This window comes from Gymnogyps californianus, chromosome Z (genome assembly GCF_018139145.2).
Source record: "Gymnogyps californianus isolate 813 chromosome Z, ASM1813914v2, whole genome shotgun sequence".
Lineage (NCBI taxonomy): Eukaryota > Metazoa > Chordata > Aves > Accipitriformes > Cathartidae > Gymnogyps > Gymnogyps californianus.
Window position 1 is genome coordinate 45,387,989 of NC_059500.1, and position 22,732 is coordinate 45,410,720.

At 35.9% G+C, this 22,732-nt stretch overlaps 1 protein-coding gene across 1 annotated transcript in view; it reads right to left on the minus strand.

Moving 5' to 3' along the window:
• Positions 1-22,732, minus strand: part of ALDH1A1 (aldehyde dehydrogenase 1 family member A1) — a 54,352-nt gene that overhangs the window by 22,139 nt on the left and 9,481 nt on the right. The window contains exons 3-5 of the mRNA XM_050913592.1: positions 14,694-14,863; positions 14,275-14,393; positions 4,011-4,115 (exon numbers count right to left, since the gene is read on the minus strand). Of these exons, the coding sequence (XP_050769549.1) occupies positions 4,011-4,115; positions 14,275-14,393; positions 14,694-14,863 (394 nt within the window). The remainder of the gene's footprint in view (positions 1-4,010; positions 4,116-14,274; positions 14,394-14,693; positions 14,864-22,732) is intronic.

The following is a 22,732-nucleotide window of genomic DNA, read 5'->3' on the forward strand; positions in this document are numbered from 1 at the left end:
TCAAAGCTTCTAAAATAGAAAACATATTAAGGAACTCTATTTTTAAAATTTAGATATTTAAACCCTCTGCCTTCCAGTGTCTGTAATTGGGGGTACACCCACCAATTACACTGCTCATGCAATTTAATCTCTTTTATGTACAAAGAGATGCCCGAATCTGTAAGTTAAATATTTAACTACTCAATGTTATCTAAAAGTATCTGGTGGTGTGATGAAGACCAGGTTAGAAAAATCTGTTCCTTAGAATGTTTCATAAAATGAACACAAATTTATTATTGAGGAAGGCAAATGAATGCATTTGTTTTTGAAAGTTTCAAGGAACATTTGTATTTAAAATAATTTTAACAATTGGGTAGGTTTAAAATGCTAAGCCTAAATATTCTGAAATCTAAGCATTGCCTTTGCATTAAGCAAGCTAATTTGTCAGTCGATTAATGTTTTTTATAGCATAATTTATTATTTATCATCTGGCTTTTGCTATAGCAGGAAAATCTACAATGAATTATATGAAACTCTTTTCTGTGCAAGGGTGTTCCAGGATATAAAAAACCCAATTAAAAATCTCTTGAGAGAAAGGTTTTTAGTACTTGGAATTCTATGTTTCACAATTCTTGTAAAAGTTTTCCCAGGAAAACAATGACATAAAAAGGAGGTTTATTCTAGTTTTCTGCTGGAAATTAAAAACAAATTTCAAGAAAAAAAAGGAGGAATCTATACATGGCACATTTCCCTGAAATTTGCATGCATTGTTTAAAGGATTTCTTTCAAACTTTTTTTTGTACTGCTGGTTGCTAGAGTCTCCTCTGAGGAAATCACTATCAAGGTCGACTAAGTCAGCAAAGTTGACTAAGTCAACACCAAAGTCAGTTGTTCTAAATGTGAACCAGATCTTGAATCTTTAACTGATGTTGGTAGCTAACAACTCGTTTTTAAAAGCTGGGAGTGGGGTGGGTAAGTGGCTTCGAAAGCCCAGCACAGACCCGCTAGGCAGGAGGCCCACAGAACTTCCCAAAGTTCTTTCCAGGAAGTTTTGGAAAAGATAGGAAGGATCTCTACAAATAGCACAGTCATTACTATAGGGTAATACTGACCAGTCACCTACATCAGGTAGCTGAAATCTACCACTTTAAAAAGAATTACTTTTCTTCAGAATCTGTCAGAATGTCGTCAAATACCTCATCACTTATCTGTGACTCAGAAAACTGCATTCAATGAATATTTAATTCATTCTATATTTTTCTCTTCTCTTTCTATCATAAATATTCTAAAACTTTGCAACATTACTTCGGGGGTATGCCTTGGCCTTTACTGGAAAAGAACAAGGGGAAATGATAAGTTGCACTTGTGTGAATGATGTAAATTAAAACTAAATACAGTGTCATGTGTTCTTTCTACTACAAGTGCAGAAATAATTAAAACTAGGAAAAATTATATAAAGCTAATACAGGGCTGTGAATGAAAAGTGAGAAAAAAAAGGTCGTCTTCAACTGTACAAAACTGAATTTGGGTACATAAATCTACACCATGAGTGTAAAGACTGATAGCTCCTTTCAGAGCTAGTTTAGACTTTTTACAGAAGTACATTTACTTTACATTCTACTGACCATTTGTTGAGCTGCTTTATTATTACTAGGGGCCTTTAGGATTAGTGATTGTAGCTTGAAAGAGCCATCAAAATGAAAGGAAAACAGTTCCCACCCACATATGTGTCTGTGCTTTGTAATCTCCACTTGTTTTTTTTAAATACCACTGCAAGGCAGTGTACAGCCCTTTGCCAACCCTATTGTACACACAAATTAAATTCCTAAAATCTCTTGGCTCATTATCTAAAGACTAGGCTCTAGAATATTAGGTTCACAATGACTGTGTAATTTACTAGATTTGTACATTTCACTTGGCAATTTAGTTAATAGCAGTTGTCATTGCACATTAGTTTGCAAAATTATTGGAGAGAAAGCAAACCTGTGTGTCGAACAGTATTATTTCTTTATTTAATGAGTTGTTAGATTGCTTGTAAGGAATGAAAGCTACAAAAATTCTGAATGCTAAGTGAACAGTTGCAGGTCATGAGTAATTTAATTTGAGGATGATCAAATATCAGGCCAACCTGATTTGCAATGTAATTTTGTTTTTAAACACTGAACAGAGAAGAGGTAGAAGTAGCATTTTATATCAAAAGCATGTATGGTTCTAGTGGGATACAATTCAGAAGTTAACAACATGCTTATGAAATTCTTTGGCTGAGGACAAAAAGCGCATGAAATAATCTCAGTGACTCTGAGCACTGTATACAGGTAACTGAGACTAAAGAAAAGCAAGAATAAAGTGTTTGAAAAACTCATGATTAGATATATGAAATTATCAACAGCCAGATTCATGCAGACTTTCTCAGCCATCTTTGTCTAACAAAAAGTTTAAAATGTGTCTTCACTATGAGCTTCTTAATAACGTGTGATCACTATTGCTTATGTGTTAGACAGATAGCATTTGCGCCAAAGTTTATTAGGAGATTCATGATGAAATTACAGAACAGAGTAACTAAGATTAAATGAGCACAGGGTGTTGAATGAGCTGGGTTTCTCTGTATTTCACAAAAGAGCGTTTCATTTCAGAGTGAATCTTTGTACAGAAAATTAAAATATTCTGAAAGAGACTGTGCTTATTATATTGGCAGTAAATTTTTGGTGATCTTATAACACAGATAAACAGCTTATAATTTTTATAGTAGTTCTCATGGATAAAAAGGTGTTTAATGGACATTTTGCTGCTAAGTTTAAAACACGCTTGTTATACAAATCATTCTAGATATGCATATTTCTTGATTAAAATGAACATCAGATGTCATTTTGTGAGAAATGTGACAAAATTTTCTCACTTTTAGATGTAAAAATTTGACTTTGAAGGGGAAAGCGTAGAAAATGAAATAAATATTTGCAAGAACCAAAACAGTAATTATAAAATAAATTCTGTTTTCAGTCACAGTCATCACTTTTTGTATACCTGTGTACTGGAAATAAAACATTCACTTCTTATACTTACTTTCTCAGAGTTTATAAAAAAAAATTGTTTGATCATTGGTTTTAAAACTGTTTAAGCAACATTGTCTGTTCTATTTAAAAAACTGCCCCCCGTACTTGATAACTTACATTTAAACTATATGATAGCACAAGGCAAATCCTTTTTCAGCAGAAAAATACATAATATAACAAAAATACAGCACTGGTTATTTGAGGGCTTAGGTTTTCACTATATCTTTGATTACATGGCATCTATCTGTAATTTTCCACTAAGAAACCTCATAAATATAAAAAATAAATGTTTGTTTACAGGTGTCAACAATCTTTTTAGTCCTCTGCTTAAATTAATCAATTCAACATGCTGCAAGGAAACCAGTTTTGGTGGAATTAGTGTCTATTTAATAGGTTACCTTCAGCTTCAGAGTCTTTTTTAGGACTAAGTTCCAATAAATTTTTCACAAAACTGAATATTTGAAGGGAGCAGTACTGAGAAGACATATTCATAACTAAAAATGCTGATGGTAATGATCATCTTTGCAGAGTCTGTGTGGGAAAATATCAGTATTTGTCCACTTCATGTTATCTATAATGAAAAACCTTGTATAAATGTGTAATGATTAGATTACATCATTGTGTAAAGAAGAGCCAGGAAAAAAATAGCAAAACCCCCCAAATAAATTATTAGATGTCACTGATCAAAGATAAGAAAAAGAATCAATATTATTAACAAAAAAAAAATTAACAAAAAATATTCTTCAGAGCTTTCCTTATATAGGCAAGATCCTAAGAGTAAAGCAGTTTTTCAGTATCTGTTTACAAACAATACTAAGGCTTAGTAAAAAAGCTAAGAATTATGTTTGCAGAAGAAGTTACATGGGATGAAGTAGGTACATCTCTGAGGTGGTCCTTCCACAGATGGATGCTTGCCTTTCTGTTTTTAAGATGCAGAATTGAATTTAAAGGTAGAGTTAAGAGCAAGAAAGAAAACCCTACCTTGTCACCTTCTTCAACCTCACAGATTTTCTCTTCATTTGCAGGGTTAAAGACTTCAAATTTTTTACCACTGACCGAATCATGCCACTCATTGTTTATAAATATCTGCAGAGGAAGAAATAGTGCAACAATATTAGTAACATATATAGAGCTGTTATCTGTTTTAATGACTAAATCTATCTTTCGTAGCTGAGAGCTACCTGATTGATAAGTACCTGAATTAAAAATGGAATCGCTGTTTCTACGTTATTCTGAAGAGGTGAGTAATCACATATGCACTTAACCAGGAACAGCTTTTTAAAATTAACTTCCTTCAGAGAGGCAAACTTTCTCTGTCTGCATGATATTTTCCCTTTGTTTCATATCATAAAAAGATACTGTTACAAAGGGATCCTTCCTATCTCAAACTGAAGTCTGTGATGTACAAGGGAGGTATAGCCCTATACAACCTGCCTAAAACTACCTAGGTTTCCTATGCTCACAGGATTGGTAACAATGGAGTGCCTTTCTGTTGCATGCCCCGACAGAAGTAAACCCAATCCTTGGGTTTAGTATATATAGTACATGTAGTATCTTGGAGGACACTATTTTATTTAGCTTTGCTTTGGTTTCTCTTCACTCTCTCCTGCCAAAAAAGAAAATCCCAACAAAAAATTATAAACAGCACATTTTTCTGAAATTAAAGTCAAGACTAAACCCCCCCCCCCAGTCAATTGAATGAAACAAAGAATGAACGACTTAAGCAGAGTAAAAAGCAAGCAAATATACTTCTCTATTTTCATGTTACAGGAGAAAAACAATTAGAGATTAGGGAGGGGCTCTTTTATTTTTCACCAAAATCCTTTGGCTTTGTGGATTGCTGCTTCATTGAATGTGATCCTGAACAAGATTCAGAAGCAGAAACATAATGCTCTTAATCTTTTACAGAAAAAGCAGAATTTACTCCATTAAATAAAGATAGTAATCACGAATTAAGAGGAAATGACTGATATATTCACCAGAAGTACACTGTTAGTAACCTTAGAGAAAGCCTAGACTGTCCTTGCTGTTGGTAGTTGGTGCATTTTGCAGAGACACTCTTTTAAAAACACACTTAGCAACACATACTGGGAGAAAAGCCCTCTCTCATACATAATTGTTGCCTTGAAAAAAAGTTGAATTACTTTGTTGATGAAATCACAAACACCTATTTCTTTAATTGCTGTTTTTCTGCCTGTTATAATCTTACACGGAAAGGAGGACTAGCCTTCCAGACTGAAACAGCACATACCAAAATGTTTACACTGGCCAAATTAAAATGTCCAAGAGCTGACAATGACGGGAATTCCAAGGGTGGCTTACGGGCAGATGACAACTGTGGCCCTCATCTACACATATAACCCTATACAACTCAGTAGGTCCTAGATGAAAATTTAAGGGAAACAGTGGCATTTCTAATCATAGTTTTCAAAGCTAGTTCCTACTCATCCTTTGGAAAGACTATTTGCAGGATCTCAATCTGAACATTTTCACGTCACAATGTTATTATTTCCCAGGGGTTATATTATGGGTGCCAGAAGTGGGATGCTGCTATATTACCGTAATCCTGCACTCAGTATGTGCATATATTCATACAAACATCCAGCAAATGTGGATGCTGACAGTGTATACACCCTCATTGCTTGGCAGGATTACGGCTGATGGTCATGTATACAGGGGGCTCTTTTCTCTCCCCTCCCTTCCTGAAAGTTTCTGTGCTAAACACCAAGAATTCAAACGTCTCTGGTTTTGGTCTTCAGCACATGCTGCCATTCCTGATTTTGAAGGGTGAAGCTACTTGCCGTGTATGACTTCAGGCTTTGACGAGATAATCCTTAGGTAACTTTTAGCTCCTGTTGCTTTATAATCATTATGACTATCTTCAAACAACCAACTGATGTTATTCATTATTTCTTCAGTAATTTCTATCAATACCCTGATTACCTCTAATTTAATGGTCACAGCTATCAAATCTTTTGTCTCCCTGACATTGGTGACACTTCCCTGCCTCCCATTCAGTCTTTAGGCATAAAATAGAAACATACTCCTGTTATTCTGACTATTAGCTGCCAATGTCTGACTATTATTGTTTGAACTGCAAGAGGTATTACAGCAAATTAATATTATTTGTGTCCATTTTGATAGTTTTTCATACTTCATTCCAACTCTGAGGATCTCTGTTATGACTCTACACTGATTTCCATCAGCAGACACCACCACTCTTGATCTTCCATCCTCCCAGACATCATCTAACCCCTTTTACTACTCTGTTGCCTTCCTGTGGAACATCCATATACCAGGAAAACCAGGCCAGGATGCATTGCTTATTTAACTGTTTTATCCTGACTTTTACCTGACAGGGACTGGAAAAAGTCTAACATTAAAACCAAGAAAATGAGCTAAAATTGTGCTTTCCTCAATCTTGCTAGAATCTAATGTCTTTTTATTTAAGATCTTTCTATTTCAAGCTTTTCAGAGTGCCAAACATATAGCTAGCAATTAAGAAGCACAAAAGAACAACAATTGCACAGCAGTTGGCCTACACCAAAGTTAATCGTAACAGCTTACCCAGCAGCAATGAAATTGATACCCAAAGTTCATTTAATAAATGTTAGGAACTGTGTCCTTACTCAAAGATGAAACTTTTATACCGGCTGAAAGCACATTGTGTACTGAATTTACTTTGCATGGCTGGAATAAATAATATCAGCTCTTGATTGCAACATTGCTGGTGCACTTAGAACAAGACCTAAACAAAGCAAGGTGGGCATTGTTGTTTCCTATATTTAACTTTTATGATCTGTAACCTTTTGTGGTATAATCACCCCAGAAATTCAAACGTTGGTCCTTTTGTATGGGAATAAGTAATTGGCAAAGGTACCGTTACAGCTGAAAGAACAATTAAATGTTTGAAGTCCTTATAAAGTCTAAATGACATCAGTGTCATACAAAAATACTTTCTCCAAAGACAGCACAAAATTCTCACCATGTCTGCTTTACTTTTACTGTTAATTTTGTTGTCTGTTTGGTATGGCACTTCACTTCTCTTTCAAGCTCTGGTGTCCTAATTTCAGTTGTGCTATATATCCCTTAAAACTATGTCTAAAGAGGGTTTCAGGAGTGAGCAGTCCTGCATCTCTTTAGGTTTTTGGTTACTAAATATTAATAAAACTGTTGATGAAATCTGTAGAAATTAGTTTGTTTTTTCATTAAAACAAACCAACCAACAAACAAACAAACAAGGAAATAAGCCACTGCAATTGTTCCTGAAAAATCAATATATTTCAATTGTGTGGGGAAAATATGGCATCATACATACTGTTCTAAAAAGGTGAATATTGTCTTTTAAAAGATGTACTCTATACCATTATTAAAATAACTATAATATTTCTGAATTTTCTCTTCTCACATATTAAAGATGATACAAAATGAATTGATTCAGCAATTGTTAAGTGACAGAGAATAAAATAATCTACTAAAAATATGCTCTGCTTCAGTTGTAATTACTGAGAATTTATGTGATATTACACAGCTCTGAAAATTTAGAGGACAAGCAGAGTGAATGTTAAGGACCTCTGGGTGAAATTTGAGAAACTTATCTCTGCTCACAAATACAAAATAGAAGCTGGACCTTACCCATAGGTGCACAAGATCTGTGCTACCCTAGAGCCTGCCATCTCTGAGCCACTGCTGGTAAAATTGTCAAAGTGGGTTAACTTTTTATTTCTGGTTAGGTTGTAGGTTCTGTAGGTATTGTAGGTTAACCTTGAAACAAAGGAAAAACTCATTGGCAAGATCTGATACATGGCACAGATGTTGAAAAGAGGAGGCTATGTTGCTACGAAGTGTTGTGCAGGTTGTTCTTTAAAGTGGACATGATAATATACAGTCCAATGGTAACAATACCTGTCATCCTCTGTCTAACCACCTCTGTGATCTCTGGGTTCAGGTCAGTGCTGAAATGGGGTTGCCACCCTAAGCTGCCCTCCCAGTGCCTGAGCCCACCTTCCTGCTGCTGGCGGTCTGGTGCCCTCCCTTCTTGCTCTCTCCCAGTGCTGCTGCATTACTGGCACACATGTGAGATCCTGATCATGCTCGTCACGGAGACCATGGCAGGCTCTGACTGACTGTACCAGGTATTTTGTGCTCAAACCATGCCTACCTTTAGGGTCATGGCATCTTGCCTCACCTTTAGTCACTGGAGCTTAGCTGTAAGACCAACTAGCAGAAAAGATATGATTACCGTTTCCTCTCCATTAGGATAAAGGACTGACTGTTCCTGCTCAGAGTAGCAGGAACATTTAAATAGAAAACCAGACAATACTTTGGGGCAGGCAAAGCAAAGCAAATGATGGTTGACTCAGGGCAGGACAAAGTCAAGACACCAAAACTGCAGGATAAATGGTTTTTGTCACACAGACCTAGGATTTAAACCCTACCACCACAACCACATACATTATGAAAACGTGACAGCTTTCAGGGAAGAGATTTTTTTCATAGTATTGAAATTGCTTACACTGACTGCCTGAATCATTGTTAATAATCGGGGAATAGTTTGGTAATAACTATCAAGATCATTAAAAATATTATCTCTAAATGGATATGGTAACAATTTGCTATTAATACATTCCTGTATGTTTCAGCTTGTTTCTATGTGGGCACCATACACAGAGTGCCATTGCTGCCTCCAACCATCAAGACTGACTAGCAAACTCATGATTTAACAAAAGCTGTCAGGGAAGTAAATATGTAAGTAAGTCCCTGGAAACTTCAGTTATATGATGAAGTTGATTATAGGAATATCCACCCAAAATTCTGGCTGTTGTGAAAGGGCAAAGACGGCAGTTAAATGGTTAATATGAAAAAAGTCATCTTTAGTAACTAGCTACATTGCCAAGAAAAGAGACAAAGTAAAAGGTAAATATTAACATAACACTGCTATGATGTTACAGTATGCCAAATTCATATCTGTCTCTGAAAGGAATAATAGCAAAACGTACCATTTTTGGAAGTTTTGAAAGTATTTGTTTAAATACTACATTTATTGCACCAACCAATATCACCCATAATATTAGTTTAGAATATCTTTCTTATTAATGTTTCTAATACCATTCCCATTTAAAACATAACTTCATTATATTAAATATATACACAACATTGTATCAGGGCTGTATAAATCAAACTATCCAGATGTCTTTCATAAGCTAGATAGCAGTCTTGCATATGCAGGTGTGAAAGACAGGAAAGAGAAGAAAGAAGTCAAAACTCTCCATGTAAGCAGTGTTACATACACTGCCAGCAGCTGCACTTTATAAATGTGCATGCAGCCGTGCTCATTTAATGCTGTGGAGTATGCTGCAAACAAACAGCATGTGGGTCTCTAAATCCAGGCTACATTGAAGTACCAGCCAACAGCAGCCTCTGGCAACACTCTTGTCCTGCTGAAAAAAAATATTTGGGATCATCTTGCAATACGTTACAGAGTTTTGTCTGTCAGTCAGAACTCCACTGGCAGCTTAGATTTTTTTGTGCTGGTTTGTCAGACAGAAATGCAAAAAACCTACCCTTCTGTGGCACGTGCGGTGCAGGGGCTTGTCTGTGATGACTGACTGTGGTCCATGAGGTTTAAGGCTGCAAATTTATTTTGCAAGGATTTAGAAATGTTGTTGCAGGGATTTTGTAACTATTATTTCACTGGTATTTTTAGGAGACAAGATGGTTTTTATTTCAACAATTCAAAGAATTAATGACTTTCAGACTTCTTTGCACTAGACCTGGAAATATACATTTCTTGTAGATGAGACTGTACACTACTAAAGCTTAGTATTTAAAATAAACCCCATGTAACAGGCTATTGCAGGCCAAAACCCTCTGACTGGCTTTATTTGCCACTGTCAGAGTGCAATAAAATCTTGATTCTCTGAAATGATTGATTTCAGTTCTGATAATCAGATACCATTCACCATTTGGGGTTGAAGTTACCTTCAAGATTACAGTATTTCTGTCATTGTTTAGACAGTTGATTTGGTCACTCAAATGACCTAAGCAGAGAACAGGGAGACAAGACCTGCTCTTTACCTTTCTTTGTTGTCCAAGTGGTTTTTTTCCCTTCAGTCCTTGAGTATTTTTAAAGGACCATGAGTTCATTTTGTAAAGTATCTGCCAGATGGGAAGTGTCATATTTGTGTCTGTGCTGCATGAGGAAAGAAAGTATTTGACTGTGGACAGCTTTGTCTCAGATTGACCATACCATAGCTCTGCCGAAACAGATTTTAGAGCCTCTACATTAGATGTCATTACCTTATGAAACATAACTTCTTGCTGCATCTTCCTTAGAATAAGGATCCCTTTTTTGTGGGTTCAATATTGGGCAAAGTCTGGACAGGGTTTCAGGCCTCAGTGCTTCTGTAGAAGTGACTTAAAAGTGCAGTTTAGAGAAGAAAATACTTCATTTCTGATGTTGCAAAGATCCTAATCATGATCCTATATTCAGCATCTGTCTATAAACTTATTCTTCATCAGAGAAGAATTTTTATGTAATTCACTATTATTGTTATAAACTATAATCCATACTACAGAGATGTAGTCAAGAAAAGTAATAGAACTATCTAAAATGTGGACTATCCCAAACTTAGCTATTAAGGGTAGCTTTATAAATATGGAATGAAATGTCTAAGCTATCTTCTCTTTAGATACCAGAAACTCTTCCAAACTTATGGTACAAGAAAAAGCATAACCTCTTCCCACCATAAATCTGCACTCAGGTAGCCTACAACTCTTGCTATGACAAAGCTTTTCTTGACAACGTTCTTCAAATGAGCCCAGCTGCCTGTTTTACAGAGCTAAAAGCGATCACCAAATTTCAACAGCTGCTCAGCTGACTGCTCACAAGCTTTCTAGTGCAGGCAGCAAACCAGGGAATGACACCACTAGCATTTTTTTAGAGGCCAGGAACAGTGAAGAGGCACCAGGGCTGTGGCTGGGCTCCCGCATGCTGGACAGAATTCAGCATCACCAAGGTGAGGTGATGCACAGTGCTGAAAAATTGTTGGCCCCTATTCATACCCACTCTTATAGATTATGAGAGTCATTCAGATATTCTTGAGTTTGACGATGGCAGTAAATCTTACAGTTACATCTAAACCTGAAAGAGATTTTTGGCCCAAGAGGAGGCTCATTTCAAGTGCTATAAGTTCTGATTTATTAGTCCCAAAATATGTCATGGAGTCTTACTGTATTCTTTAAGCAATGCAGTTAAAACATGAAATTATTTAAGGAACTACTAAAGATTGAAATTGTAAGCTTTAAACAAATATATCAGTATAAAATACCTGTTGTGAGATCTTTTTTCCCCAGGTTTTTCCTTACAAGAATTTGATATTTGGCTAATATTTCATGTAACTTTTTTTCCTCTTGGAATTGTATGTTGTTATCAATGCAGGAATTGCATTTTACTGCTGCAATGAACTAATAATCAGAGAACATACTCTTTCTATTCGTTATTTATTTAAACTTTTTGATTTGTCAGTTAGTGGCATTGTGTCTACAAAGTCAGCTGCTCTTAAAAAGAGTATGTTTCTATAGTACCTTTATAGCTGATTACCTTTCCCAGATATTCTAATTAAATTTTTGTGTTTTTACCCCTCATCTTTATTTGTGAAGCTAGTGATTGCAACATATGTGATATGCAGCTACAATTTTTCTTCTCTTAGAATGGCTTACCCTTCCACACTTTCTGATATTCCACATGCAGTTTAGTGAGAGAATGTGCTGTCTTTTTCTCCCCCTCATGTAATTTGACAACCTAATAATTAACTAATCTGAGTTTCTCTGATTAAAGGAGCACCACAGGGCTTAGTGTACGTGAAAGCATCATGACAGAAATCATTTGTCAAACAATCATTGTCTAATTCCTCAGTGTTGACTAAGTAAAATATTTACTACTACTTTTTTAGCCACCTACCAACACTCACTCAGTTCATTGGAATATCTTTGAGGGAGATTCAGCTATGAAACCAATTCAAGATCACTTTGTGGTTCAACTTCCAAGCCCATTTAACTGTTTAAAATGAATTCAATTTAATTCTTGAAATTCAAATTCCCTTCAAAGTGCTTAGTTTTATGCTATATGTGAAAAGCATAATCTGAAATGTAGCTATACCAACCTATAGATCCATAGACATATGGAAATACTTAGTTAAATGATCTCTGTAAAAGGCCCAGAATGATCCCTTTCATAGAATATAAAATAGACAGAGTGTTAAGTAAAGAGGAAAGTCCTTGGAACATCTCCTGCAGACCTTTCTTCAGATCCTTGTGTGATGACTGTTGATATTATGCCATGGTAGAAAAAGAGAAGATTGAGTTTCCAGAGCTGAGGGATCTGCTGATGTTCAAGGTGCTTCAGACAGAAAGGTTAATACATCAGGTAATTAATGCTTCCCTCATCTTGATCCCTCCAACGTAACTAGTCAAAACAATCCCACATCCCACATTCTAACTTGTACGGGACAGGAGAGGAACAGGATAGGTAAGAAGACAAGAGTGGAAAGGCTTTATTAAATTGTGAGATGACTGCTGGGTATGGGATGACATTTCTGTTATCCCTTCTCCCTGTCCCTCAGTACACTGTTGTGGCTTTCAGACAATCCTGTGTGATATTTGAAGAGAGGAGGAAGCATTGCAAAAATTAAGCCTCCGCAAGGGTATGTTGGATTTGATCACTTGTAGGTACACACTTTCGCAAACAAGTGCATTGCATTTCTGCACAGTTACACATTATATGCAGTTTTTAAGGAAATGCTATCTATTGTGAAGGCAAAAGAAACACGCATTTGCTATGTGACTCTCTCCTTAGTTGTGCACTATAGACATTTCAGCCATGCTGGCTGTCTTGTGGTTGCTTTTTGTGTTAATGGAATAAGTTTTTGTTAACTAAACATTTTTAGAAGGATAGAAATGTTTGCAGGAATTTATGTCTTGCATATTCAGTTACATCACATTTCTGAGCTGGCATTTTGCTCATATTAGTTGTTTTCCTTTGGAAAAAATAAAAAATCAAACAAATAGCACTGTAGTTTCTGGAACACCACTGTGACCTAGGTACTAAAGTATCTTCTCTGAATTAAGCTTTTTTTTTTTTTTTTTTGAGATAGAAAGAGCAGTGGAGAGCTATCACATGGCAGAACTACGTAGCTTTCGTAGCATCTTAAATATTTACGAAGTAAGGTCTTGTATGATTTATTCAAGAAAGACTTGCATTGAAATCTGGTTAGGTTATTTTCCATGAAAGAGTAGGATAGAATGGAATTCAAAAGGACTAATCTAGATAATTGCCGAACATCTTGCTTTTGGAAAAGAAAATAAGCAGTGGTTCTAGAAACTAAAATTTATTTCCATTGCAATGGTAATGAGAAAAAAAAAAGAACAGTAACCAAGGAATCTCCAAAGAGAAGAGGTCCTTTCTGATCATTGTTCTACCTGAATGTTTCAGAGGGCAGAATTTCAATATTTTCTGCCAACAGTTTGTTCAAAGTTCTTGCAGATATCTGTGTACTATGATATAAAACAGGCAAAGGGTCTTTGCAAGCTGGGAACACAAGTCTGGATTCAGATCTTCTTTATCTGTGTATTTCTAACTGCATATGGAAAGAATTTGCTATTACAAAAAGTTTATGGTAATATTGAGTAATTAGTGATGGTAGACTTTACCTGTTTTATTGATAGTTACTTGTTTAAGCTGAAAAACAGATTTATTACCTCTAAGAAAAATATGTGAGTGGAATGAATTTTATTTTAGTTTCATTTTCACACATCCCTTTCCACATAAGCTTATTTGGTATATTTATTTAAATCTGATTGCAATACGATGCAATACGCTAACATTTTCATTTGCTCTCCCAGTTCTGAAAAATAATGTAATAATAGAAACTTTTCCTTCTTTGCTCCACTTATATTTTCTGAGAGACTTATCACTGCAGAAAGTTTGTTTCAGGAGAAAAACAACACTCACCCCAAGCGAAATATGAAATGATTCTATCACACTTGCACACTTTTTGAAATACTTAGATTAAAAGGATCACTGATTATTAATTCCTAATATGTATAATATCAGAAACAGGTCAGAATAAACATTTTAAGCACTGATTTACAGTTGCTTCCATGGTTCATATAAGATTAAAACAAGCACATCCTGCTGTCTGACCTGATTGCATAAGAAAAAATAAGAAACACAAATGCTACTAACCTTGGTGTACTTAATTTTCAGATCTTTGAGTGGTTCTGGCAGTGCTGGCAAAACTGGAGCAGGACTGCTGTCTGACCCTTGCTTCTTCATATTTTCAGTTGAGGAGTTTGAGGACGTTCCTGAAACACAGGTGAAATGAGGTATAAGGGAAGCGCAGAGATTTTTGTCCTGACTGAGCTCTTAGCTTTATTTGTGCTTTTTTATCTGTACCAGCTATGGTATATTTGCATACAGGAATATGATTGGATGAAAGAATTCATTGCAAAGAGAAAATGACACTACTTATTTTTAAGACCAAAAGTGATAGCCTTTTCACCAAGCTGAGACCTCGACGAAGCAAACGCTGCTGAAACAATCTGCTTAGCCAGACACTATGAATTTCTTACTGGGAAACACAATTTAAGGCCTCTTTGTCTTACCTGTAAAATTGCTTTCTCTCAGCAGGCAGGTGCCCAGATTTTGAGTGAAGTTCTTCACGTACTTGAAGGCAGCTCTGAAGGTAAAGACAGACTTGTTAGCTCTGGAAACAGACCAAGCCCTTCTCACTGGAGAGTTGGCGAGAATAATTCCCAGAGCTGGAAAGTGTTCACTGAAAAACAAGTCACCTTAAGTTACACTTTAATATGTTCAGAGTACGTTATAATTCCTGTAATTAATACCTGCTTTGTAGATCACAGATATAAGTGATGACTATGGTGATACAAAATCCTTCACATGTTTTTCAAGAAATGTGAAGGTAGGACAAAAATGATTGATCCAGAAAAAATACTCTGTGGGTAGAACCAAGAAAAAGCTTGTTGTTTTTTCCAGATAGCACCACAATTTTAAGGACAAAATTTCTACTACAATGCCCTTTGGAAAATATGAGTTTGTGCCTTTCAAAACAAATTGTTTAATAGACAGGACTTTTATACTCAGGGAGGAACCCACTGGTGCATATATGCCCAGTTCTGATTATTCAATGAGAAACCTATCTCTGGTACTGGCAAATCATTTTATAAGGCACAAGAAACTCTTCTCTTCATTAAGTCCTACCTTTTCTGATGAATGATATCACAGAACAAACTGGGACTGAATTAGTCCTTGTTTTTATATGCTAAGCTTCTGATCTCTGCACAATGGATTTGTGCCATAGAAATAAAGAGAAATGATCTTATTGCTTTCATTGAGACTATACAGACGCTTGAAAAACTCACTGAGCTCAGTTAATTGATGTATCAGGCATCATCTAAACCATCTGGCAATGGAGGCTTTGTTGCTTTTAACTGATGGATGATATAGGAGGTATCATGAGATTAATCTTACGATGCATCAGTTATATGTAACATACTCTACTGAATTAAAGAGCATGCTATAATTATTATTGATGATTTTTGTGTTTGGACGTATGGTTGGAGCAAGAGTTTCTGGCCTTTAGAAAAGTCCGAGTAATTTCTGGATAAGAGAGAATTCTATTCTCAGAATAGTCATCTCTCAGTGAGATGTAAAGAGCTGTGTGGACTTGAACAAGTTTCAGCCATTCACCCTGTCATGTCAATGAAGGGCGCCCATTCCCATTGCTATAATGCCATGATATCCAAGGTTACCAGCTCAGTTACTTCCTTTTGGATGCATCCTTCAGCTTTTCTGCCTCAGCTGGATGGCTCAAGACATTCCAATGTAGAATGGTGTATTTGAAAGTTTTGTGAACAGCACTTTCAGACCTTAATATTTTGGGTTACAATGTTTGCCTGCCTTAGAGAATGTCTTTGAATCTCATGAAAAAAGACAATGTCTAAATAGGGTTTGTTCACTTTTATTTGAAATATAGCTTTTCAGTGCTATCTTGATGTAGCAAATTTTTGTGGTTTTCCTTTTTTTTTTAAATTTCTGTATAATTTTCTGGTTTAGACACTACAGTTTACTCGAATAATCTTCCTGCCACTCATTTCTCCATTAACCCACAAAGAGTTTGTCTCTAGTTAATTCACCTGCTAATTGCTCAGACTGGAGCTGTAAGACAGAGATCAGTGGAATTACCAGGTTTCAAGCAAAGCAAAAAAATCTTTCTCCCAAGTGGGGGTGTTCTAAATACATTCTCATATTTAGGTACCATTGCATTCCTGATTTTTTTTAAATGATTAAGCTACAAGTGAATTATAATAACCTCTTTGGAAAATGATAGCATTTATCCTCTCCTCATGTCTATAAGGACAGCCTGAAATCTGCTTAGACAGGCTTTAGAGATACTACCCTGGGTGAAAAGTTTCAACTTTTCCAAACATGCTGGTAATCATTGCTTTATTTTCCATACCATTCATTCATTTAACACACACTTTACCCTCTTTTTTCCTTTCTGTTTCCCTCTTTCACTCTTGGATTGCATGAATCACCTTCACTACCATGCTTCCTGTGAGTCCTTTCTTTTCTCTCTAAACCTTGTGTATTGTTAAAAAGGTCTCATCTCTTAAAAAGATTACTTGTTATCTTGAGTAATTTGCTTGTCCTATCATTGAGCTTAATCTGCTGAGACTTGCTCCAAGCATTACCATTAATGTTAATAATTCCTTTAACTTCTCTGTGTTCTCTTATCTATGAATGCCTGACTCCCCTCCCTTTTTCTGGGAAATTCTAACATTGCTTAGACTAGCTGTTCATGACCATCCCAATCGTCTCCCATCCAGTAACTTTCCTATTCACTTTCAGCCTGGGATTCCTTTTAGCCTAGTGTGGAAATTATTTCCTTTTCCTCACATCCCATGTTCCTGTTTATTACAGCTTCCTGCTATTTTCATTCTACGACTTTTTTTCCCCACCCTGCATCACTACGGTTACACATTTCGCCTAAATAAAGATGTGCACTTCAAGCACTATAACTTTAGTGGACTGTACTATTCTTTCAAATAGTGAATTATACAACACTCAGATATTACAGATTTTGTACATGGAAGTTTACATAATTTCGTTGTCAATATTTTCTTGGAAAATGTTATATTCTATCTAGTTTTTTTCCTTTCTTTTGGTCAACGATTTGATTGTTACTTGTCATCTTTTCACTGCTAAGGAATGAACCTTAGCCACTCCACACCTTGGAGAATTACATGATATATTATGTGACTATGTGATAGTGCTTTCTACACTTTAATGCATAACGTTTCTCACAGTTTAAACCTACTGAGTTCCCCTATTCAATACAAGATCAAGAGGAACAAACGAAAGGTAGTGGTTCACCATGCAAGTTGTAATTAAGCTATGAGACGCCTTGCTGCATGACATTGGCGGTGCTAAAACACAATATCGAGGGCTGCATGAACTTTAGCTCTGACTTATGTCATTCTATGTCAGTAAGTTAAATGAAAGTTTTATGCTAGAAGAAGGTGTAAATCATTTGTCCATGTCTTTAATCATGTCAAAGATTAAAAAAAAATTAATAACTAACCAAACACAGCATTCCAGAGTACAAGTAACCTTTCTCCTCAGATGTGATCATACAGTGGGATATTGCCAATGTTGTTAGCAGTTACTTTTTGATTGGGTTCATTGTAGTCTGGGTGGGCAAACTATTTGGCCTATATTATTGAGGTTCGTTGCAGCCCCATATTCATTACATGAGATATGATTTAATAGCCAGCAGCACACAGATGAAAGCAGAGCTTTTAGCTGGGCTAGCTGGCAATCCAGCTAATGAAATCAGTGTCACAAGGATCAGCCAGATGTAACCTGTGACTGGATTCTCTTCCCTAAACACAATACTAGCACTATCTGAAATGCCCTGGCCTTTCCTAGCTGCCCTGAGATGTCAGTCCAGGAGAGTCCTGTAGATCCTATGTCACCTTGCCAAAGTCATATCAGTGTCTTCAAAATCCTTGTGCAGCTCAAAAGGCACTTGATTCCTGTGTCAAAGGAAATGACTTTGACATAATCAGAAGGTTTATGATTCTACTCGGTATTTTTATGTTAGTGTATGCTGGGCTAATACAGTCTGAAAGCCATATATTTGTTATAGAAATACCTCTTCCAGCATTTAATAGAGAAATATTTACTTCACGTCATAGAAGAAATTATTCTGAGAATAGAATTATCTCTTACCCAGAAATTACTTTAACTTTTCTAAAGGCCAGAAACTGTTGGGTTTTTTCCCCCAGAAGTAGGTACAAGCCTGTTTTTTTTCAAAGCAGTCTTTTTTTTTTTTCTTTTTTTTTGAATGACTGCCAAAGTATCTTCCCAGTTCCCACAGTCTGGGTGTCTCCATTCTCCAGCAATAGGGGACAGGTGACTTACTCTTTGTATAATGCTGAGATTGTAATCACAGCAGTAAGAAATTCTGGTCCATAGGTTTCTAGAGCAAGCAGACTTTGCCCTTCAAAATACATATATTTGATCATTAAAGAAATCTAACTATTATCTTATACTAGACATGCTCAAAGCTACGTAGATCACATAAGACTGCAAATATTTATCTTGGATCACCTCTAATGCAGGACAGTGCAAGGATTTTATTGCAGGTAAACAGACAGTAGGTGTTCTCTACTTTCAGTTTTTGTCATTTACTGACCTGGGAGTGTTCCAAATTGCATATCTTTGGCATCTGATGATCTATCAAAATTACATCTTGAACTCCATAACAATTATGCCTTCTAAAAGGTAGCATAACAACTTAAGTAACCTCCAAAAAGTTACAATTGTTATAATTCAAAACACTTAAGGTGAATAATCTTCCATGGTGACTTAGGGCGCTGTTGTCAAAAGTTCCCTGGAATAGGAGATAAACAGAATAGGCTGCTGCACTCTGCAGTTTGGTAGCTGTATTGTATCATCTGTCCTGAATTTAGACAGTCTTTAATGATTAAGTACATGTTTACACTTTCTAAAATCTTATGATAAAAAAATCACTTGAAAAGTCTCTATTGAGACAATATCACTGTTACTGAAAATCCTGATTATCTGAACCACTTCTTCCAAACTCAGATTATACAGGGAGTTAAGAAAGGGAATTATTTGGTGATTCATACAGATCCCCTGCTGGTACTGACAGAAACTGGGATTAAGTTAGGAGTGGAAGATGTAAGTGTCAAAAGCACCAAAATATGTTTAAAAAGTGGAAATCATTGAGATTCATGAAATCACTGGACTCTCGCTCTGAAATGCTTTATTCACTTTGTTAATATTCCTTATGACATCCCATTAATGGCAGTAGATCAGAAACAGTGGTCACTGTTTAGCGTGATGTGGAAAGGCAGACACATCAGAAACTAGGCAGAACTGGTATGAAATGTGTGCCATCTTTGCCCATCTAAACTGAGAGTCCAAAGGTGGGTTGGATGTACAAGCTCTGATAACTCTAATTGTGAAGCACTGGAGTCAAAATGACAAGATTTTGAAGGCTACTGAGCAAATTCCTTTGGCTTTTGCAGCACACTGAGTATCCCGCATTTCTGAAAAGCCAAGCGTTCCTTTTATATAAATACAGGTATCTCTGAGCACAATTAGCAGTTCTTTTGTCATTATAAAATTTCTGTGAGGTATAAACTCGTGGAGTGAGGCAGCTGACAGATGCATAACTATTTATTTGAGTTTGAAATTTGAACTCACTTAGTGAAAAATCTTTCCCTTTTGCTACATGGACAATAACAGTGTATGAAGAAATGTCCTGGAAGATATTTCTCCATAATGCCTCCACAAACAAGTCTGAACACACACCATAATACTAGCTACTGTTTGGCCAAGTCATGCAAACACCTTTGCTCCAGTAATGGCCAGATTTAACTTGCATTGGTTCACTACAACAAGGGCAGAGGCAGAGCAAGAAGTAGAAAAACTAGTGCTACTAATTTTGTAATCTTGGTATCAAAAGATATTGAATAACTTCTTCATATCAGTGCTTGGGCTGACAGCCGATGCTGTCATGAGCTGTCATCAACTATTCTCTGCTGAATCCATAATGACACTTTCGTCCCAAGACACTTTCTACAGGGAGGAACAAATAAGTGCTTCCTCTGCTCCTACACAGAAGCCTGTGCAACCACAGCTGGATGTTTTTTTCATTCACATAGAGTCCCACCTGCTAGTGGAGCAAGATCATTTCTTCTGATTTCATACGCAGATCAGACACTCTCTGCTCAACTGTATGCTGAACACAGACCTTCATAACAAATTTCAGGATGATTTCACCTTTTCACCATAAATCCTTTCACAACAGACAACAAAGTATGACAACAGAGCAAGAGAGATCAGAGCAAGTAGAAAGGAAGTTTGGGGCTCAGAGTGGAAAGTCCACAACCCGTACTCACTGTTGAATGGGCAGCACTGCAATAATGCATAATGCCTGAGCACAGGGGTACCAAGGTTAACCTGTGGACCGGTGGCTCTGCAAATCAAGTTTGCTGAAGAAAACCAGTCAAAAACCACCTTTAGAAAAACAGCCATATTTCCACTCTCTGATTTTGATGGGGTGAGACAACACTACATATCATGATTAGCCCAATGGAATGGGGCACACTTAAACAAATTTATGTTGCACCCATACAGCTATCTATCTCTGAGCTAATTGTACAGCAACTCTCCATAATCAGTGGTGAGAAACAGGATATTTTAAAGCACAAATCCTCTCACTCCAATGGAGGTATCTAAAGTAGCTCAGTTTCATAGTAAACTGGACAGTATCCCATAGGTGAATAATTATTGTTGGTGGCTATAAAGGAAGTCTACTCATCTACCTCTGATACAAATACCTTACTGGAGATATGTACTGCCAGGTGAGATGGTTTTCACTTTATTTTTTTCCCCCACCACAGGGAGAGGGCTTCCTATCTATCATTTATGAACTATTGTATTGCTTCTGGAGTATAAATAAAGCTTCACAATATCCTTCTGTGGATAGCAGGCCCTCAGGAGAAGATAAACACATCCTCTCTGCCGAAAAGTCTTTGCTCCTTAAAAGATTGACTGGAAGCCCAGGAATATTTACTTAAAATCTAGCTGGGTTTATCCAGAGCAAAATGCTTTATTAGAAGCATGTACATCAGTCTAAATACATTTTTGGAATGCTCATCTCTCTTTCTGCTACCTGGACGTTTACTCTTTGTGGTCTGTTCTGTAGCACGTTTCATACTGTGTATTGATTTTGGGGACAGATGTTTTATTTTTCTATATAGGGCAATTTGCATATAAAATAATGAATAAAATGCAATCATAAAAACAACATCAAAGAAAAAATAAAAGGAAATGTTAAAGGAACTGGATATATTGTGGGGCAATGAGAGAGAGTAGTGTTTCAGGAATTATTAATACCATTTTAAAAACAGTTAGCTATAGAACCTATTTCAGCCACAGGAAGCAATTTTCTTTGTAACACAAATTAGAAGACTAAGTACTAGCTATTTGAACTTTACAGCATTTCCTAAAAGTTGCAAGCATATTTGGTAACATGTAATATATTTCATTTCCTTGAAGTGAAATGACTTGTAATTGTTTTTCTCTCTTCTTGAATTTATCATCAAAAAACTCGGACAAAAGAAAAAGGGTTGATAGTTTCTGTGAAGAAGGCAATCAAACGAATAAAAACAAATAAAAAGAAATCATTATAGTCTGATGCATCAAAAATGTTTCTGCATTTCTGGAGAAGAAGTAAATTCTCACAAAACTGGGATAAACCATACCAAAAAATGTAGTTGTGACTTGTAAAGGTCTGTATCCACATTTGCCCTAAAATACAGAACATAAGCAGTTGTATTTTACTTATATCAACAGAATTTTTCCTACTCTACTAATTCCTCCTTATTATTCAACCATGACATCAAATATTTGCAAAATTAAGGTCACAGAAACAGTCCATTCGTAAATTAGCAACTGACTAAAGTATGCGTTTTTCACTCAGGCTAAACTAGTTTTCATGTCAACAGGATATTATTTAATTAAAATATTAATAATGGTCTATTGCTTTTCTAACTATTTGCTGAAAGTTAATGGACATTTATATCTCTTTTGCAATACTGCTTTCAGAAAACTGGAAAGAATATCTGGGCTGTAAAAATGAGAAATGATAAAAGAACAGTATTATCACAACAACAACTTAGTTAATAAATGAGTACAGTTTTATTGACTATAGCTTCAGTCATGGCAGTCTTGGAAGCATAGAATGACTTATATTTAGAATATCTTTTTGTGATATTGTTATTTTTGTCTATTCTATGCTTTAAAAGTGTGACATTAAATAAAGTCCATTTTGCATGACTCAGAACAACAAATTTATTCCTGTTTGTCCTGTTAAAAATTAAACTAAAAATTTTTAAAACTTTTTTTCAATAGACAGGTCAGATGAGAGCAAGTAATAAGTAATGAAATAGTTTGAAGTTTCCTCAAATAATTGATTGTGAATAAGGAGGTACATTTTATGCCACAGGTCACAGATAAAAGCTCTTATCAGTGAACATCATGAATAATTTGACGCAAGTCAATAGAGTTCATGCAAGTGCAAAAC